The sequence below is a fragment of the Choloepus didactylus genome, chromosome 12, assembly GCF_015220235.1.
Source record: "Choloepus didactylus isolate mChoDid1 chromosome 12, mChoDid1.pri, whole genome shotgun sequence".
In the NCBI taxonomy this organism is placed as follows: domain Eukaryota; kingdom Metazoa; phylum Chordata; class Mammalia; order Pilosa; family Megalonychidae; genus Choloepus; species Choloepus didactylus.
The window spans coordinates 13,414,186-13,435,642 of record NC_051318.1 but is presented as its reverse complement, the minus strand read 5'-3'; the positions used below and the strand labels follow the sequence as shown (position 1 = coordinate 13,435,642).

Below are 21,457 nucleotides of genomic sequence, written 5' to 3'. Positions count from 1 at the left end.
CACAGAGAGCTAGCCATATTCTCAAAGTCAGTTTAACAAAAAAGTTCAAGACTTTGTGCAAATTTTTGAAATATTGTTCTAATCAGCACAAAGGAATATTTTTTAGATTTAGTAAAACCAAAAGTTTTCTGAAGTATAATGAGAGATTAAATCAGCACGTTATTGAATTTTTAACTATTGAAAAAATCAGTTACCGTATTAAATTCTTCTCCCTCCAGTACAGCTGAATATTACTTTCATTTTATAAAGTATCACTTCGTTATAATTACCTATGTCCATTTTTTATTATTTAATTTTTATGTAATTTGCCTTCAGAATTATGTCGTAATAAATACTCTGTGGTGAGTATATAATCTGAAGATTCCCATTTCTGTGTTCTCAGGTAGATGTCTGATTTTCTAAGATTAGTTTCAACCCTTTGAATTTTCAGTCTCCAAATCACAGATATGCTTGTAGTTCAGGTCAGTGCAGTTTAAGATGCCTAGTTAACAAAAATGTGGACTACACAAGATAGACTATTTTTTTAACCCAATCTAAAAATCTGCTTACATAAACACTTTGCACCATTTGAAACAAAAATGTGGAAGGGACATGATAGACTGATTTTTTTTTTAAATGATTCTAAAAATCTAACATAAACGCTTTGTACCATTTGAAAAAAGACTATTTTTTGCTCTCCCTGATTTCATAGACTTACAGAACCTTAAAGTTGGAAGGAATCTTAAAAATCATTCCAGTCTCTTTCACAGTATAGTAGTTCTTGGCAGCATCTCCTGCACATAACCGTTTTGTCACTACTTGAGCTAGTTTCTAGCATTGGCTAGTTTTCTGTCTTAATAGGGCAGACTATTTTATTGTCACATAACTGTAATCCTTGGTAGGTAGGTACAAAAGTGGAATTTTTGACATTCATCATTTGATCCCTGTCTGCTTTTGGTTGACCTCTCATTTTTTCCCCTCTGATCAACACTAGCTGGTAAAATCAAATGTCTGGGCTGTTGAGGTAAAGAGGAGGTGGAAAAATTGCAAATAAAAGGAGTAGGTAAAAGATAGGGAGAAGGTAAAGAATAACAGAAGGAGAAATTAAAGAAAAATAAGAAGGGGTTGCATATGGTAGGGAGCAACAGAGAATCTTAGATTGTCTATCCATGAATAATCATTTTCTGTCATCCTGAGCTGAACAGGAAAAGTGAATCTGGAGTTTGTTTGAATTTTAGATTACCACTTAATTGTAAACTAGGGAAAGGTTGCCCTCCTTAGGAAAGTGTTACTTTCCTCCTCTACAAAACGGGGCCAGCATTTTTTGTTTTTTGTTTTTGTTTTTGTTTTTGGTAGAGATTCATCTGAAGCCTTAGGACTGTGTCTGGCATATAATAAATGTTCAGTAAGTGCATTTCACTTCCAGTCCATCATTAAGTTGCCCTAGGAATATAAGCACCTTGGAAACAGGAACTTTATCCATTTTGTTTACTGCTGTTTCATCATTACAGTACCTAGAATATCATCGCACATATTGGATGTACAGTAAATACTTATGGAATAAATAAATGGGTTCTCTACCTTCATGTTATATTTCAGATCCAACTACAATAAGACCCTGCTGTAACTCAGAATTCAAATGTAGCTCAGTTGATGATTGGTCCCAATCCTCTGCCCAGTAACTATGGAAGAAATAACAGATTAATGTCATAGGGCTACCTCTAAAACTGTAACAAGTGTAAATTGTTTCACAGTTGAATTCCTTCAAACCCTCAAACAACAGATAATCTTACATTATATAAACTTTTAGAATAGTGCCAAAGAAAGCTTCCTTGATACTTTGTAGTAAGGAAGCATAATACTGAGACAACAACTAATGTATACAGCCCTAGAACAGTATCACATGTAAATATTTATGAAATATCTTAAAATATTTGCAACGAGAGTCCAGGTAGGCAAACTCATTTAAAGAATAAGGATGATTCAGCATTTGGAAATCTATTAACAGAATTCTCCATATTAACAATGCTAACAGAATAACACTATGGTTATCTCAATCATTGTAAAAGTAGAACTTGTATAAAATTCAGCATTTGACAAAATTAATTATTCATTTCTGATTGACATTCTTAAAACAAGAGAAGGAAACTTCCCAGCAGGAAAAATATTAAAGCCATTATAGTTCTAACTTTCTATCACCTCTCCTACTTAATATTTTGGAACTGTTCTGGTCCACAAATAACCTAAATGGCCATGATAGGAGATTGATTTAAATAAGATATGATAAATACTATAGTACTATCCACCTATTAAAGCTAATGAAGTTTCTACTGTTGAGTGAACAGGAAGAGGACTCAAAAGAATCTTCATAAGATATTTATATTAAATGCAAAAAATTTAGATTTGAAGAAATCTGAATTAGTTTCACAAAATCTTTGCAATGATTTATATGTTTGCAGTATTTGCACTGTGAGGTAAGATGTCAGGTAGATTTTACTTTCTTTTTTATACTTTTCTATTTAATTTTCTACAACAGTGTGTATTTTTGTTAACTTTATTTTTTTTTTAATGTTGCTGATGATAAACAGTTTTTTAATCTGTTTTTAATTCTTCCCCTGCAGAACTTCCCTTAAGGAAAAGGAATAGATCTAAATCAAGTAGAAGGAAAAAAAAGCCACATTGATAAAACCAATAGTGGTTTCCTTGGGGGATTAAAAAAAGTAAAAGATTGATTAATCTAAAGAGAGAAGAATGCAAATTAGAATTTGAAGTAAGAAATACAACAAATACATGTATATGATCATAAAAAATCTGGAGACGCTTTTTCAGAAGCTATATGTTATTAAGTTTGGTAAGAAATGGAAATGAATTATTTGATATTCAATATTGAAATGTATGCAGTAATAGGATTATGATGAGACTGATAACAGGAAGAAATAGGGAAAGTTACTAACAGATAGTTAGAGGTCGCTTGGATAGGTTCATTGCCTATATTTTTCAAACTTTCAAAGAAAAATACTTTAGTATACTATGAATTTCCAAAATGGAAGTAGAGATTACAGTGTTAAATATATTATAAAAATAAACTATTATTTTATCATAAGGCCTGCTAAAGTCTAGATAAACGCCAACTAAAGTAATCAAAACCTGAGAATTATAGTATAGTCTTACTTACGAATTTAAATGTAAAAAATCCTAAATAAGAGCAAATAACATTTAAAATAAATTAGTTTCACTTAGTTTATTCCTAGAATACAGAAACTGACATAATACAAACAAAAGCATCAACGTTTTATTTTTTTACTTACTAAGGCTTTTTATAAAATTAAGCCTCTAATCTGGACTAAAACCATGAAAATTAGATATGGAGGGTTTCTTCTCAATATGATTAAGTATTTGAAATGATTAAGTATTTCAAAATAGTTAACATTAGACACAATAGTGAAAACTAGGAACAAGTGTGAAGCTTCCAATCAACATGACAAATTCTGGAGAATGGAAGGCTTCTACAAAAACCCAGATGAGTTATCTCAGCAATATGAACGTCTTGGTTTAGGAGGTATCAATGAATTTTGGGGGAGCACGATAGCAGAAAACAAGGAGAAAAACCATGAGACTGTAGAACAAGTGCATGTTCTGTTTAATTACAACCATGTTTTTTTCCCTGGGAGAAATGAAATAAAATAAGAGGATGTCATAGCTTCAAACAGTAGAATGTCATTGATTTGTATCATTCAGCAGGCAATATAGGCTGTTTGTGTAATCATTTCTGGAATGATCATTGCTGTTTCTATAATCATTTCTGTGCATATCATAGCTGTACTGAAAGAGGCAGCCATAATGTTATAATACTTTTAAGTCAGCAAATTCTGCTCCATGACAACATATACAGTTTAATGGAATATGGCATCTTCAATAGTTCTTAAAATGTCACCAGCAAAGTTCTATCTGTTCTTTTCAAGGTGGTTATGTTTTCTAGTATGTAAACAGTGACAGACTATTTACCAAAGTTATGGTTATGACTAATCACTTCATGAATTACCATGGAATTACTTGGAAGTTTTGGCTCTTGAGCTAAAAACTGCTACCAGATTCTGCTACTGATAGAGAGAGAGGGAGGGAGGAAAGGAGGGGGAGGGAGGGAGGGAGAGAGAGAAAGAAGAAATCCATATTAAGAAATCAGTTTTCTTGGAGAAGAGAATACTGTTTTAACTTGGCATTAAGTACTAAAATAATTATCTATCAAGTTGTTGAAGACTTCCTGATTAACTAAATTAATGATTAAGCAACAGTAACAAAACATCATAATCATGAAGGCCCATCTTGCCCTTTTTTCTTGAGATTTCCATTAAGTTACATTCAGAAAAGAAGAAATGTAGAGTTAGCTTTGTCTTCTAAATGGGAATATGTTGCCTAGGGTCATATGGAATGTTACAGAAAATAATGAGACGGGACCTGTTGTTTATAGTGTTATCAAAACAACATGACAAGAGCATTCTTTATTATTTATGACTATGTAGCATGCCCAAACTGAATGTAAATTCACTTAATTAGCATTGGGTTGAAAACAAGCTGTTGATGAGATGGCTTTCAGCCCCAAAACTTTGCCTCATACCATATATAGTCAGTGAGTTGCCCAGCAAAGTAATTTTTAATTATTAACCTGCGCTTTGGCCCCAAACCACAATACTAGGCCAGACCCTAACAAAGAAACTGTATTTCCCACCAATACTTAAACCCAAGTTTTGAACCTGGTCAGTTCATTAAGTCAAAAATGTATACCTACTAGGTCACAATCAACAAGTTAATCATTTTGTATCTCTGGAAAAGGGACTGGCATTTGGGATGGGTTGGAAGAGGGATTGGTGATGAAAGGGTCTTTAACTGTTAACTCTGTGTGACTTTATTGTTGGAATTGTTTATACTCAGAATGTATTCCTCTATTAATTTTGTCATTATGGGGGGAAAGATTCTTATTTTGCTAGGTAGCACAGAGGAAAGGTCTGTCGGGGGCAGAGATAATGCCATAACAGAGATGTAGCTGTGGTGTAGTCCAAGAACACTAGAGGATAAGTGCAGTGTGATGTAAGATGGGGCTGGGGAGGTTGGTTAGAACCATCTTATTGTGCCATTCTGAGTTCAGACCATATTCAGAGGTGTTGAGGGACCAATTAAAGTTGAAGTATTATATTTAATAAAAATCATAAAGCATAACATAAACATTCAAAGAAATTTTTGGAAAAGTTCATCCATACCTCTGTTACTCTGAACAGTTGTTCGTTGTTGTTTTCACTTCTAGTCCTTATTCTTAGGCACTGTTTTCTTAACCTGGTTGTAATTGTAGTCTGTACATCATTTTGTATTCTGCTTTTTTCACCTAATATTCTTACAATAATTTTCCATGCTGCTGTGAAATGTTTTAAGCAAGGAAGTGACATGATCAGGTTTGTGTTTTAGAAAGATAGCCCTGACAGCAGTTACAGAAGATGAATTTGGTGGGAAGAGATTCAGAACAGGGTTAAAGAGCCAGGAACATATTCAGGAGATGTTCAGGGAGGCCTGCCCTAGAGAATTATGGAAAAGGGCTCTGGTACAAACATGAAGTTGAGAGCAAGACCCTCAGCCAGATAGAAATGCTGCCTCATTCAGCGTGGAATGCTCTCCTCCACCTTCAGTGTTTTTCACAAGTCTCAGAAATCTGGCTTCATTTTCGAGTAGGCTGGGCCCTAAGGCTTTTTGCAGAGACTAACCCAGTGTTTGATAGCTTAATGTGGTGCACGTGAACCTTTTTATTGGTGCTGAATAGCATTTGAGGCTGCACCCAGGAAATATTGTTAGCAATGTACTTACTTTTTGGCATTTAGTTACTTACCTAGTAGTGGTCAACAGTATTTGTAAGGTGATAGAGGTTCTGAAAACTTTTTCTTGAATAAAACATTATTACAGCAATACACATTAATTGAAAAAAGTTGCTACGCAAAATTACTTTCAGAATGATGTATCAGGAAAGGAGCACTAGACTGTTCAGAGAAGGGTGGATTCTGCTGCTGCCAACTTGCTGATTATATTTAGGGCAAGACATTTAATCTCTCTAGTGCCTAGTTTCCACACCTTAAAAGTTGAGGAATTTTTAACCTCCAAAATATATATGATACCATTTCAGCATTATCTTTTCTTCTTGTTGGGGAAAAAAAGGTTTGGTCCTTGGTAGTTCACAGAATAATAAATCGTAAATTAGATTTAGTCAGTAATAATGTAGGGACCTTCACTAAATATGGTTAGTGAAGCCTGTAAAATGGCTATCACTGTAAACAGCTTTCATTAAAATCTTTAATTTGATTTTAAGGTTGGTTTGATCAGTTTTTGAAGAGGCATTCTAATCTGTTTCACTTTTTTTTACTGATAGAATTTTTTATTGATAGAATTAAATTCAGGTCAAGTAGATAGGATAGCAGAAAGATAGTTGCCTCTTTCTTCTCCTCCTGCCTCTTCCTGCCCTGCACTCTCCTCTTTCCCCCTCTCTCATCTCCTCCTCCTTTCTCATCTCTTCCCTCTACTCCTCCTTTATCTTCTGCTTGAAGAGTGGGCAGCACTTATCTGTTAGAGTAGTAGATTCCACTATAACAGACTTTAGATGACAGTTAACCCTCTATATTTTTAAAGAAATTTAGAACATTTTAAATATTACTTTGATAAAATATCATTTAAAATTTTATCTTCCTTTATTTAAAAAACCCTCAAAACTGTTCATATCATGAATAATTCCTATTTGCTGACTTGTTTAGCAGAGACTTTATTAAATTTTATTTATTTATACATAAATGCAGACCTTGCCTTTTTAAAAAAGGATATAATATAAGGTGACTCCTTCCCTGTAATTAATTTGCTGCTTAATTTTAAATCATCTTTGAAGATTCTTTTTTTTTTTCATTGAAGTCATAGAATATTTTACATACTTGAAAGAGTTGGAAGGAACCACAACATTATAACTTTCTGTTAGATGTTCCACAGTAGTGAAAACAAACTGATGAAAGGGTCAAGAAAAGCCTTAGCTGTACATGTAGTTGAAGCACTGCCACATTTGGGCCTTCATGAAGGTTTACATACTGCTTTGCATATACAAGTAAATTTTCTTTGGTAACCTCCTTATTTGGTTTTAATTTTTTATTAAATGAGGGTTTTTTAAAAGGTGGATTTATGTTATATTGGCATATTTGTCTATTTAAAAGAAACCACTGCTGTCTACTGAAAAAACCACACTATTTTGTTTCCACAGAAACCTGCTAATATTTTAGTTATGGGTGAAGGTCCTGAGCGAGGAAGAGTAAAAATTGGTATGTTATATCTTTGATAAGTCACAGTGTAGCACTCTTTTAAAACTTTTGCAGGCAGCTATCTCAATTCTAATTTTTTCTGTAATAATATGCATATATTCATATAGTTCCGTATGATGGAAGCTATTTCTACAGAGTGTATATTAAAAGTGAAAAATGTTTCATGCTCTTGAAGGGGATCAGATATTCTTTAGAGCCTGAAGTCTTCTATTTATCAAACAAGCTGTGCAAGTTTATTGGAAACTCTGTCTTCATTGAAACTAGCCTATGGAGGTGAGTGACTTCTATCCATGTTAGAAGCCGATCTCACCTTTAGTCAAAGGGCATACAGCATACTGGTGATTATACCATCAGTTCCATTCCCCTAAGATAGTTTAAATCAAAACCTATGCCTCTACTGACCAGGTCTAGATTAGGAATTACAGACTCCAGGGAGAAGCCATGGAGGCTTGATAGGTCCGGAACCTTAAGTTCTAACAAGACTGCCTTTTAGGGAGGCCTTTGCCTTTAATCAAAAAAATTAGTGGACATTTTATACCTTGGCACGTTTTCTGATAGCTCTGTTTTCTTATATATCAAAGCAAAATTTTACCTATTTCTGTTTGGATAACCTTAAAAGGATAGAACTAAATTTATTTATCCTAACTAGTTATTTTTTTGCTGTCATTTCCAAGTTGTATTTGTCAATATGTTTAGTTCATATTGTGTGTGGATAGAAGATACGTTACTAAATTTTCATATTAATTTAAAGACAGCAGGGTTATAGGAGTATATAACAAAGTTAATAGTAATTTCTGATTGCAAGATTTAATATGAATTTAGAAGTATTAGCTGATTTGTACCATTTCTCCAACAAAGAAAACCTAGGTATTCTTAACTCTTCTTCCGTATCCTCCCTTATAAATTCTCCAGGTACCACTCTCTACTTCTAATTATAATCTCAAAATACTCTTTTATGATATAAAGTTTGCAAAAATTTTAGTAGCGGGAATACTTGATGTACCTCAAAGTACTCCAACCATTGCCTTCCTTTGAGAACCAGGCTCTGTCAGTACTCATCTTATTGACATCAAGTGCCTGTTTTAAGTCCTTACATGTGCTTTTAAAGGATTCTGTTCCTTTGGTGGCATTAAGTTCAAATGTAGGTTCAAAGCATGCAAAGTAGAAAGGAACCAGCCAAACAGTCACAAATGTGTTCTTTACTGTTAGATTTTGGGGAAATTTATATAATACATTTAAATAATCTAATTTGGAATTATACATCTGTGTAATGTATATGATAATGACAGGTTTGGGAGACACTAATGCGTTAAAAAAGCATTCACATTTAAGAAGAATTATTAGTTCCTCCTATAAACCAGTTTTTAGTGATTTGACTCATGGTTTTAATTGTTTGCCAAATTTTTGTGTTTCTTTTTAACCTCCATAATTAAGTAGATTAGACTTTAGGAGAGAAGAACTAAACTTATCAAATTATGGCTGAATCTTGAAATTTTTGAATAGTTTGTATGAATAGCAATGTTCATTCAACATTTATTAGGCAAAAACTATGTATAATGACAAGTGTGCTTGGTATTGTAAGGGATAGAGAGATGAAAAAGACTCAGTTTTTACCTTTAAAAGATTACAGTTTAGAGGAAGATAGCCATACCCAAATAAACTATATTACATTTTAAACTATGCAATGTGTCATAAAATATATCTGAGCTCAGTTCCACCTCTGAGGTATGTATGTGTGACTTCTGTCAAATCACTTAATAACTTCTAATCCTAGTTAGCTCATTTGAAAAAGGAGGTGATTGAGTTAGATGACCTTTAAAGTCTTTTCCAGCTTAAAAAAAAACCAAAAACCAAAAAAAAAAAAACCCCACTACGATTCTTTAAAATTACTTTAGTGAAATTCAACCCAAATAATTGGGGGGGAAATAATGGTCATAAAATACTGTATAATCAACTTCTGATTAACTACATCAGTGAAGCAGCTTGTTGATGCAAATAATTCCTTACAGATAGCTGATCCACTGTCTTGGTGCTTGTGACCAATACAAAGAAAGGAAAGCAGCTTACCAACCCTGTCTCACAAAGGTGGTGTGACAGATGGAAAGCAAATCTGCCCAGAGGAGTAGGGTCAGTCACCCTTGACCCTCAGGTACAGCAGAGTTTATCCATAACCTAGTGGAAGGAGCTGGGTGACAGTAAGTGGTTCTCAAAGAATGAAGATCTAATCTTATTTCATTTTTAAACTTCTGAAAGGAATAAGATGTTTTGAGGGCTTTTTTCCCCCTTCCAGAATGCAATACATTTTTCTTATCTTACTCAATAAAAATAATAAAATTAGACTGATCAGTTAAATTTGTAAAAATATTTACTTAACTTTTTTTTTTTTTTTTTTTACAGCTGACATGGGCTTTGCCCGATTATTTAATTCACCTTTGAAGCCTTTAGCAGATTTGGATCCAGTAGTGGTAACATTCTGGTACCGAGCCCCAGAATTGCTTCTTGGAGCAAGGCATTATACCAAAGCTATTGGTGAGTAGAATTTATTGAAATTTCAGGACTTCTTAAAAGTGGCTTTGTTGTTGTAAAACATAAAACATAACATATCTCTTTATATAGAAAATAATGAAAGTAAGAGTGAAAACTACCCCAAAATTCCAGTAACCAGAAATACCATCTTTAGCATTAGGGGAATATCAATTTAGAGAACTGTCTTGGCATAGAAAGATGGATATTCAAAATGATTTTTTAAATAAATGGTATCATATGAGGTATTCTATTTTAAATAAAAAATTTAAGTTCAATTGTACTTGAAAAATAAAAACAGTAAAATTTTGGAATTATCAAACTTCAGACAAATGTTTCTTTCACCGAAAGAAGGTCCTCCTAACATTTTAAAAAACTTGAGGGATTTAGAAGCTTTAAATCCACCTTTCAGTTTTTCATAGTATTGATTACCTCCCTATTATGAGCATTAGGAAATGAGTGGTCTTATACTTCTTCTCCCATCACCTTCTCAACTTATATGCTATAAATAATAACAACAACAATAATACTACTGTCAGTGTTTACAACATTTATTTTCTGTTTTCTAACCATAATTCCCATGCTTGTTGATAAAGTTATATAACAGATTCAATGCTGAACTACCACAACTTCTCCATTTTCATTCTGCTTCATCTTACTTGGTTGAATTTTATTATCAAGTAGTTTTTTCTTCAGTGCCTTGCCTTTCTTTTTTCCTTATTTGTGTTCTTTATTGCCTCCTTAACTTGTTCTGTGTTCTCCAGTAAAGTATTATATCCAGTCTTCTTTTGTTGGATAACTCCACCCTGGAGTCTTCTATCCTTTTTCTATCCAGGATTGATTAGTTTCAAGCTGACTGTACCGTTTCGTCTTGGCTTTTCCTTTTTTTATTCCTCTGGATTTTTTGATCTGTTACTTCCTGGATCCCATGATTTCATTCCTAATTTTGCTAGAGCATATTCTTGAGTAACTTTCTTCGAAAGAGTATCTTAGAGGTAAGTTTTCTGGTTCTTGCGTTTCTGAAAAATGCCTTTATTGTACTTAACTGGGTTTACAATTCTAGATACATAATAGTTTTTCCCTCAGAATTTTGATACCCTTCTGTTGTTGTCTAGCATTACTGTTACTGCTGAAAAGTCTCATGCCAGTATTATTCTCTTTCACTGGCAGATGACCTGTCGTCTTGTCTTTCTGGAAAGAAATAGGATTTCTTGTCCTTAAGTTCCACAGAGACGTACTCACCACTTGGTGGGCACATTCAGTCTGAAACTTATTATATCCTGTGTCTGTGGAAAATTCTCTTGTACTAGTCCTTGATGTCACCTCTGTGTTGTCTGTATCTATCTTTCCTAAACTTTTAGTCAGATGTTGGACCTTTAAGGTAGATTCTTTATGCCACTTTTCTGTTCATGTTTTCTATCATCATTTTCTCTTTTTATTCCAAGATAAATTATTCTCTAGTTATTACTTTTTAATTATATCTTGTCCTTGTTTTATGGCCAAAAAAGCTTCTCAAATATATGTGAAGACAGTTTTAACAGTGCTTTTTGTTTATTTGTTTTTTATCTGTATTCCCTGAATAATTATCTTTTTTTTCCTTGTAGTCACTCTTCCTGTTTGTGTATCTTGAGTCTCTCCCTTCCATGTGGCAAGTGTTCTTCAACTGTTTGTTGACCCTTTTATTTAGTTACCTCGGCTGTTCAAGCAAATACCATGAAATGGGTTGGTGTAAACGATGGGAGTTTATTAGCTCACAATTTTGAGGTTAAAAGAAAGTCTAAATCAGGGCATCATCAAGGCAATGCTTTCTCCCTGAAGACTGGCATTCTAGGACTGTCTCCTGGCAATCCTTGGCTCCTCTGTCACATAGCAAGGCATAGGGAGGCATATTCTGGTCTCTCCATTCTTTTCTGGGTTCCTTCACTATTCAGCCTTTTGCTTACTGTGGCTTTTTCCTTCTCTGTTTGAATTTCGCTCACTTATGAGGGACTCCAGTAACAGGTTTAAGACCCATCCTGATCGAGGTTGGCCACACCTTCTTAACTGAAGTAACCTCCTCAAAAGGTCCTACTTACAATGGGTTCATACCCACAGGAATGAATTAAATTTAAGAACATGTTTTTCTGTGGTACATACTCCTTCAAACCACCACACTCTACCCTCTGAGCCCCCAAAAGACATGTTCTTTCTATATGCAAAATGCATTCATTACATCACAATATCCCAAAATCCTTAAGTCTTTTCAGAAGCAGTTCTTAGTACAGAATCTGATAAAAATCAGTTATGTGTGTGATCTCTTCTGGGGAACAATTCTGCTCCATCTGTGGACCTGTGAGACCTAGAGAACAAGTTAACTGCTTCTAATATACAATGGAGTGATGGACATAGGATAAACATTCCCATTGCAGAAGGGAGAAATTGGAAGGAAAACAGGGGTCATGAGTCCCAAACAATTCTGAAACTCAGCAGGGCATACTCCATTAGATGTCAAGGTCTGAGAGTCATCTATGGAATGATGTTTTGTCCTCCAGGCCTGATGAAGTGGCAGCCCCATCCCTTCCAAGTGCTTGCGCAGCAGCCATGCTTTCCCCAAACATTGCGGTGAAGACTTCACCCTCTCCGAGCATTGGGGTGACGGCCAGACTCTCTGCAATACCTGGGGCACAGGCTCCACCATCTCCTAACACAGGTAGCAGCCTTCTTCCCTAACAACTTGGTGGAAAGCCTGCCTTCTCCTAGTGCTGGGGCAGACTCATCCTTTCTACACACATGTGGGTCCTCTCTATTGGCCTAAGAAGATGTCTTTGGTCCAGACCTCAGCTTACATGCTTCTGCCCTTGAAGTGATTTTTCCTTCAGTTTGTCCCTTCTCTGTCCCTTTTAGTCCAGGTTGGCAATGGTTCTGTTCATATAGATTACACAAAAAAACTTGTTGGTTTTGCATATGGTTCACAGAAGTCCAAACCATTAGACAAAAGAACTTTCCACAGATCCTTCCTGGAAAACTGCATTTCCGGTCTTAACTTCCATGGAAATTGCTGACTGGTTCCGTGTTCTGTTCAGCCCTCATGTGGAACACTATATTCTGGGGTCTTACTTTCCAGAAGCTCAGAATTTTCCATACCATCAGTTTCTGGTTTCTTTGTGCCCAGGAGTTCAGTTCTTAGCTTCTCCCTTTCCTCTCACATTTTACTGTAAGCTGCAAGGAAAAAACCAGGCTACACCTTCCACATTTAGCTTGGAAATCTCAGCTAAATATCCAAGATATCACTTTCTAGTTCTGCCTTCCATCTGACCTCAGAACTCAATTTCACCAAGTTCTCTGCTGCTTTAAAACAAGGATCACTTTTCCTCCAGCTTCCAGTAACACATTCATCATTTTTGGTCTAGGGCCTCATTGGAAGTACATTTAGCATCCATATTTTACCAACAGTCTCTTCAAAGCAATCTAGGCTTTTTCTGTCAAGTACCTCACAGTTCTTCTGGCCTCGACCCAGTACCCAATTCCAAAGCTGTTTCCACACTTTTGGTATTTGCAGTAGTAGCACCCCACTTTCCTGGTACCAAAATATGTTTTAGTTACCTAGGCTCCTCAAGCAGATACCATGAATTGGATTGGCTTAAACAATGGCAGTTTATTAGCTTACAGTTGTGAGGCTAAAAGAAAGTCCAAATCAAGGCATCAAAGCAGTGATTTCTCCCCAAAGAATATGGCGTTCTGCAGTTGGCTGCCAGCAATCCTTGATTCCTTTGTCACATGGCAAGGCATGTGGAGGCATTTTCTGGTCTCTCCCTTCTCTATCAGGTCCCATCGATATCTAGCCCCTTGTTTACTGTGGCTTTTTCTCTCTGTGTTTGAATTTCACTCCACTTATAAAGGACTCCAGTTATAGTATTAAGACCCATCCCGATTGAGGTGGGCCATACCTTCTTAACTGAAGTAACCTCATTAAAAGGTCCTGCTAAAAATGGGTTCATACCCACAGGAATGGATTAAATTTTAAGAACATGTTTTTCTGGGGTACATTCAGCTTCAAACTACCATACCCTTGATTGTCTCTTATATTTAAAATAAGGTTACAAAAAGCTGCTTGGGAACTTTGTGTACATAGGTCCTGGGGCTCATAGACTGGTAGACTTTACTTTAGGGTGACCTGTTATCCAAGGGAATCCTATATGCCATAATGTACAAGTCTTTGCTCCGAGGCCATTCAACTTTTTACAGAAGACTCTTCCAATTTTTTACCCAAGTTTTGTACAGCTGGCATTCCTAGAACAATGGTGGAGAGTAGGAGCACCTCTTTACAATACAGACTTTGTCGCTGGTATTTCCAAGTAGAGATTCTTCCCAGAGTTCTGCAACTCAAATCTATGGACAGAGGCCTTTTCTGATCTATTTCATCTGCCTTCTGTGTTCCAAAAATACTTTTATACAACTCTACCTAGAACAGGTCTTCACATGCCTCGTCTTTTCTTTTAATTCAGATCCTTGTCAAAAGACAACCTCTTCAGAAAGAACTTCCTCAGTCAACATAATCTAAATTAGCACCCCTGACTCCCATCACATTTCCATTGTATTGTCTTTTTAACATGGAACATTATCTAAAGTCCACACAAATAGATAGGCCTTGCCTATCTTATTCATCATTGTAGTCCATTGCCTACCTGATACATAGTAAGAAAATACTATTTCTTGAATAAATGAATGACTCTTTCTCCTGATGATCTCCTCCTATTTTGTTACTGTACTTTTATTACTTTGCTGTCCTTTTAATATGGACTCAGTGAGTAGAAAAGAGAAATGCATCTTGTCATTCTTGATATTAATCTTGAATGAAATGTATCTTTTTCAAAAAATCTCTGTGTTCACTAACTTTCATACATCCTTTGAGATTACGTTTTATTTTCTAGAAAAATAAAGGTAGATAAGGATAAGAAAAGTCAGTTAGATATGGGAATCCTCTGTACTAACTTTGTAACTTTTCTATAAATCTAAAATTATTCCAAAATAAAAATTTTAAAAAAAGTCACTTGGGGGAGAAATAAAATTATTGAAGCTAGTCCTGTTGTTGAATATATATTATACTACCTAAAACACATTTGGATATCTTTTTTTGCAAGTGTATTCTAAATGCATTTAAGAAGTGTATTTAAACTATATATAATTTTTTCCCACCTGGAAAATGCATGTTTAAAAGCAGTGTTACTGTTTGTTTCACATATTAACAGACTATACAAATAAGGACGTGGTTACTAGTCTTAGCTGCTTTTAATTGAACACTTGAGACCTTGAACTGATGGTTTAAATTGGTTAAAAAATAGGCTGTCACAGAAACTTGTGACTCTGGCTCCTTGTTTATTATCTTTTTCTTTTTTCCTAAGAAACTTTTATTTTAATTGTAAACATTAAAAAGATTTGTATAACCTACCATTTGCTAGGATATTCTATAGGCCAGCAGTTTTAATTTGATGCTGTTTGTCATAAAGCTCAACTACCAGCAGTCAGAAAGGTAGATTTCCTCCTGTTCAGTGCTTTATAATTTGGGAATGAGAAAGCCTTCGTGTTTTTATTCCTCCTCCTCATCGTCATTAAAACTTATTAGGTAACTATTAGATAAGCTTTTAAAAACTTAGGAGAAACCAAAATGGATGCAAATCATGGGCCTTACTCTTAATGGGTTAGTAATCCAATTGAGAAGACTTTATGTGTAGATGCATAAGATAGGTGTGTCATCGTTGAACAATGGAATTTGAGTTGTAGCCTTTCCTCTGTCACTCTGTGTTTTTTTGTTGTTGTTTTTGATGGGGTGGGGGTGGGGAGGCAGGGCAAGGTATTTTAATCCTTTAGCCTTGTTTTCTGATAATAAGAATCTAGCCCTAATCATCTTCAACTCTAAAAATCCTATGATTTTAAATGAAAACAGTACATAGATGAGACAGTCTTATGCTGACTGCCAACATCTGCTATGGAAGGTCAGAGTAGAAATCAGCCCTGAGGCCTGGGACTTCAGAGAAAAGCAGATAGGAGGCATGATCTGATAAACTGAACTCAGGACAGGCTTGGAGTAGCCAGGACCTGTAACTCTGAAAGTAGGGCTGCCTTTTCACATAGGGAGGTGTCAAAGGAATCCATTCAGGTACAAACGAATGAAGCCAAAACCAATGCCAATCCCTTAGGAATGGTGATCACCCATTCCCCTATCCACGTGAACTTGGCTTGGCCAGTATCAGTCTTGGTCTTCTATCAGAACATTGGCTCAAAAAAGTTAAAATGTGACTAACAAAACAAATCAACCAATTGCTTTTTTGTTGCTAGAGAAAGGAATGAAAATAAGGTTGTAAAAAATGAAACTTATTCCTCAAATCTAGTCATCAGCCACGCAGTACCATTCTCATATTACTGATAAAGGTAGCGTAAGAGTTCATTAAATTACTCCAATCATATCCTCCTCTCCACCACTAAAGCTACTTACCAAAAAATTACCTAGCATTTTGATTTCCCTGAGTCATAGTGTAAACAGTTGACAGGACATTTTATACTTGAAAATGAATATAATTTGCTGAATACATTCATATCTTCATTTTTTTCAGGTTTTTTAATTGAGAAGTTATTGTATATTTACAGGAAAATCTTTTAGAAAATATGGAGTTTCCCAATCCCCCTCTCCCCGCCCCCTCATGCAGTTTTCTGTATTATTGCATTAATGTACCTTTGTTACAAGTGATGAAAGCAAATTGTTAAAATTGTACTATTAACTATCTTCCAGTTTACATTAGGGTTCATTGTTTGTGTTGTATTGACCTATGATTTTTTTTTTTTAATTCATTCTAGTAACATATACAAACTAAAATTTCCCGTTAACTACATTCAAATATAGAGTTCAGTAGTTTTTACATGCACAATGTTGTGCCACCATCACCACCATCTGTTACCAGAACTTTTCCGTCACCCCAAACAGAAATTCTGTACAAATTAAGCATTAACTCTCCATTCTCTACACCTACCCCAGGCCCTGAAAACCTGTCTTCGGTTTCTGTTAATTTGCTTTTTCTGATTATTCCGTATCAATGAGATTACTCAATACTTATCTTTTTGTATCTGGCTTATTTCACTCAACATGATATCTTCAAGGTTTGTCCATGCTGTCACATATATCAGGACTCCAGTACTTTTTACAGCTGAATAATATTCCTGTGTGTGTGTGTGTGTGTGTGTGTGTGTGTGTGTGGGTGTAATACATTTTGTTGATCCATTCGTCAGTCGATAGGCACCTGGGTTGTTTCCATCTTTTAGCAGTTGTGAATAATGCCGCTGTGAATGTCAGTGTGCAAATATCTGTTCAAGTCCCTGCTTTCAGTTCTTTCGGGACTATACCTAGTACTGTAATTGCCAGGTCATAATGGTAATTCTATGGTTAATTTTCTGAGGAACTGCCAGGCTGTTTTCCACAGCAGCTCTACCACTTTACGTTCCCACCAGCAATGCCTGAGTGTTCCTTGTTCTCCAGTTCCTAACACTTGATATTTTCCATTTTTAAAAAAAATAATAGCCATTCAGATGGGTGTGAAATGGTATCTCATTGTAGTTTTCCTTTGCATTTCCCTAATGTCTAATGATGTTGAACATCTTTTCATATATCTTTTGGCCATCTGTAAATCTTTGGAAAAATATCTATTCAAGTCTTTTGCCCATTTTTTAATTGTGGTGTTTATCTTTTTGTTGTTGAGTTGTGGGATGTCTATATATATTCTAGATATCAGACTTTTATCAGATATATGGTTTCCAAATATTTTCTCCCATTCTATAGGTTGTCTTTTTGTTTTCCTGACAAACTCCTTTGATGCTCAGAATTTGTAAATTTTGATAAACTTTCAGTATCTCCTGTTTTTCTTTTATTGTTTGTGCTTTTGGTGTAAAGTCTAAGAAACCATTGCCTAACACAAGGTCCTGAAGATACCTCCTTATATTTTTACCTGGGATTTTTATAGTTTTGGTTCTTTTATTTTGGTCTTTGATCCATTTTGAGTTCATTTTGTATATGGTGTAAAGTAGGAGTCCACCTTCATTCTTCTGCATTTGAATATTCAGTTTTTTCAGCACCATTTTTTGAAGAAACTATTTTTCCTCATTGAGTGGACTTGGCATCCTTGTGAAAAATCAGTCAGACATAGATGTGAGGGTTTATTTCTGAACTGTCAATTTGATTCCATTGCTCTGTTGTCCTTAAGTACCGTGCTGTATTAATTACTGTAGCTTTGGAATAAGTTTTAAAATCAGGAAGTATGAGTCCTCCTATTCTGTTGTTGTTTTTCAAGATGATTATTTGGGGCCCATTACTCTTCCATATAAATTTGATGATTGGCTTTTCTGTTTTTGGAAAGAAGGTTGTTGAAATTTTTATTGGGATTACACTGAATCTGTAAATCGCTGGGCAGAATTGACATCTTAACTGTTTAGTCTTCCAATCCATGAATGCAGAGTGTCCTTCCATTTATTTAGGTCTTCTTTGATTTCTTTCAACAATGTTTTGTAGCTTTCTGTGTATACGTCTTTTACATTCTTGGTTAAGGATGTAACCTAGATACTTGATTCTTTTAGTTGCTATTGTAAATAGAATTTTTTTTATTTCTTTTTCAGATTATTCATTACTAATGTTTAGAAACACTGTATATTTTGGCATGTTTATCTTGTACCCCTACACTTTGCTGAATTCAATTATTAGCTCTAGTAGCTTTGTTGTGGATTTTTCAGGGTTCTCCATATTTAGGATCATCTGCAAAGTGGGAAAGTTTCACTTCTTTCCAGTTTGGATGCCTTTTAACGTATTTTTGTTGCCTAATTACTCTTGCTAGGATAATTAGTAAATGTTGAGTAACAGTGGTGATAGTGGGCATCCTTGTCTTGTTCCTGATCCTTGAGGAGGAAAGCTTTTATTCTTTCACAATTGAGTATGGTTTTTGTAATTCTTTTGCCTTTTTTTACCCCAATTCTTACATTAAGGCCTACTTTTACATTTATTTGATTTTTTGTGTTGTACCGTTTTGAGTCCCTTCTTATCTCTTCCTCGATGTATTTTTCATGTATTTTCTTTGTGGTTACCATGGGACTTAAATTTTAACATCCTAAATCTGTAACAGTCACCTTTTGATACCAACTTAACTTTCGTAACATGTACATGCACTGTTCCTATACCCCTCCTTCCCCCTGCTTTAATGTGCTTGTTATAAATTTCATCTTTATACATTGTATGTCCAAAACCATAGATTTAACAATGCTTTTTATGTGTTTGCATCTTAGAACCTATAAGAAGTAAAATCTGGAGTTACATACCAAAAAATGCCATACATTAGTACTGGAATTTATAATTACCCAAATGGTTACCTTTACCACAAGTCTTTATTTCTTTATCCCACTTTGATCCGATGTCTAATGTCCTTTTCTTTCAGCTGATGAGCTTCTTTTGGCATTGCATAGGGCAGGTTTAGTGGTCACATACTTCCTCATCTTTTGTTTATCTTGAAGGTCTTAATCTCTTCCTCTTTTTTTTTTTTTTGTTACATTTTTTTCTATCTTTTTTTTTAATCTTCATTTTATTGAGATATAATCACATACCACGCAGTCATACAAAACAAATCGTACATTCGATTGTTCACAGTACCATTACATAGTTGTACATTCATCACCTAAATCAATCCCTGACACCTTCATTAGCACACACACAAAAATAACAAGAATAATAATTAAAGTGAAAAAGAGCAATTGAAGTAAAAAAGAACACTGGGTACCTTTGTCTGTTTGTTTGTTTGTTTCCTTCCCCTATTTTTCTACTCATCTATCCATAGACTAGACAAAGGGGAGTGTGGTCCTTATGGCTTTCCCAATCCCATTGTCACCCCTCATAAGCTACATTTTTATACAGTTGTCTTCAAGATTCATGGGTTCTGGTTGATAGTTTCAGGTATCTACCACCAGCTACCCCAATTCATTAGAACCTGAAAAGGGTTGTCTAAATTGTGCGTAAGAGTGCCCACCAGAGTGACCTCTCAGCTCCTTTTGGAATCTCTCTGCCACTGAAGCTTATTTCATTTCCTTTCACATCCCCCTTTTGGTCAAGAAGATGTTCTCCATCCCACGATGCCAGGTCTACCTTCCTCCCCAGGAGTCATATTCCACATTGCCAGGGAGATTCACTCCCTTGGGTGTCTGATCCCACGTAGCGGGGAGGGCAGTGATTTCACCTTTCAAGTTGGCTTAGGTAGAGAGAGGGCCACATCTGAGCAACAAAGAGGCATTTTCTCCCTCATTTTTAAAAGACAGTCTCACCAGATATAACATTCCTGGTTGGTAATTGTTTTCTTTGAGCACATGAAATATTTCATCCCACTGCTGTCTTGCCTCCATGGTTTCTGATGAGAAATGGTTTCTTAGTCTTACTGAGATTCCCTTGTGCATAACACATTGCTTTTCTTTTGCAGCTTTCAGATCTCTCACCTTAAGTTGACATGCGGCAGTTTGACCACTGTGTGTGTGGGCATGTTCTCTGTTTGGGGTTTGTTGGGATTCTTGAATGTCCATATTCATATCTTTCATTAAATTTGGGAATTTCTTTGAAAAGTCCTCCTGCCCTTTCTTTCTTCTGAGACTCCCACAATGCTTACATTGGTACTCTTGATTGTGTCTCACAGCTCTCGGGTTCTGTTCACTTTTTTTCTTTCTGCTCCTCAGCCTCAGTCATTTCCATTGTCTTGTCTTTGAGTTCACTGATTGTTTCTTCTGCCAGGTCCAATTTGCTGTTGAAATCCTCTAGGGAATTTTTCATTTTTGTTTTAGTGGTCTTCAACTCCAGTAGTTCTATTTGATTCCTTGTTAAAATTTCTGTCTCTTTATTGAGATTCTCATTTTGTTCATTCATTGATTACCTGATAACCCTTAGGATTTTTTTCTGTGTTTTCCTTTACCTCCTTGAGCATATTGAAGATCGTTTTTTTAAAGTCCTTGTCTGATATATCTGGAGTCTGGCCTTCTTATTGGTGGTTTTTGGATTTTGATCTTGTTCCTTTGGGTGGACCATCATTTCCTGTTTCCTTTTTTTTTTTTTTTTTGTCTCAATCTTTTGTTGCACAGGGTACATTTTAATATTTAAAAGCGTTTTTTCTGGGATTTATTTCTCATGTTCCTTAAGTTATATCCAGATAGCCATATGCCAGAGATTTCCTTGAGTGCCAGGAGCTTTTTTCAAGCTGTGTTTTCTTGATTCTGCACTCACCCAGCTACTGCAACCTTTTACCTCTTTTCCAGAGTTCTGAGGAAAATGGTTCTGCCAGTTTTCACTAATCATTCAAAGATTCTATTGGGGACCAGTCCCTAGAGCCTCTTACACTGTCCTCATGGTTGATTGGAAGCCTCATATATCCGATTTAATGTCATCATTTAGAAGGGTTAAATGTTAGTTGAATTAGGTGGACTGTGTTAAACTGAAGGTTTTTAAGAAGCAGCACAAGATCGTGGGGATAAAATGTGGTATGAAGAAATCCAGTTACCGTGGTCCTAACCTCTAATACTAGCAGATTTTCATGCTCTGGTGGTTTATTCTGTTGCAGAGAACTGCAAGCTGAATCATT

At 35.3% G+C, this 21,457-nt stretch overlaps 1 protein-coding gene across 5 annotated transcripts in view; it reads left to right on the top strand.

The window, feature by feature from the left end:
* Positions 1 to 21,457, top strand: part of CDK8 (cyclin dependent kinase 8) — a 147,377-nt gene that overhangs the window by 112,299 nt on the left and 13,621 nt on the right. For 3 of the 5 annotated variants that reach the window (XM_037800082.1, XM_037800081.1, XM_037800080.1), the window contains exons 5-6: positions 7,256 to 7,313; positions 9,711 to 9,842. In XM_037800082.1, the coding sequence (XP_037656010.1) occupies positions 7,256 to 7,313; positions 9,711 to 9,842 (190 nt within the window). Of the gene's footprint in view, positions 1 to 7,255; positions 7,314 to 9,370; positions 9,463 to 9,710; positions 9,843 to 21,457 lie in introns of those variants that run through there. The other 2 variants (XM_037800084.1, XM_037800083.1) reach the window with 2 other exon arrangements.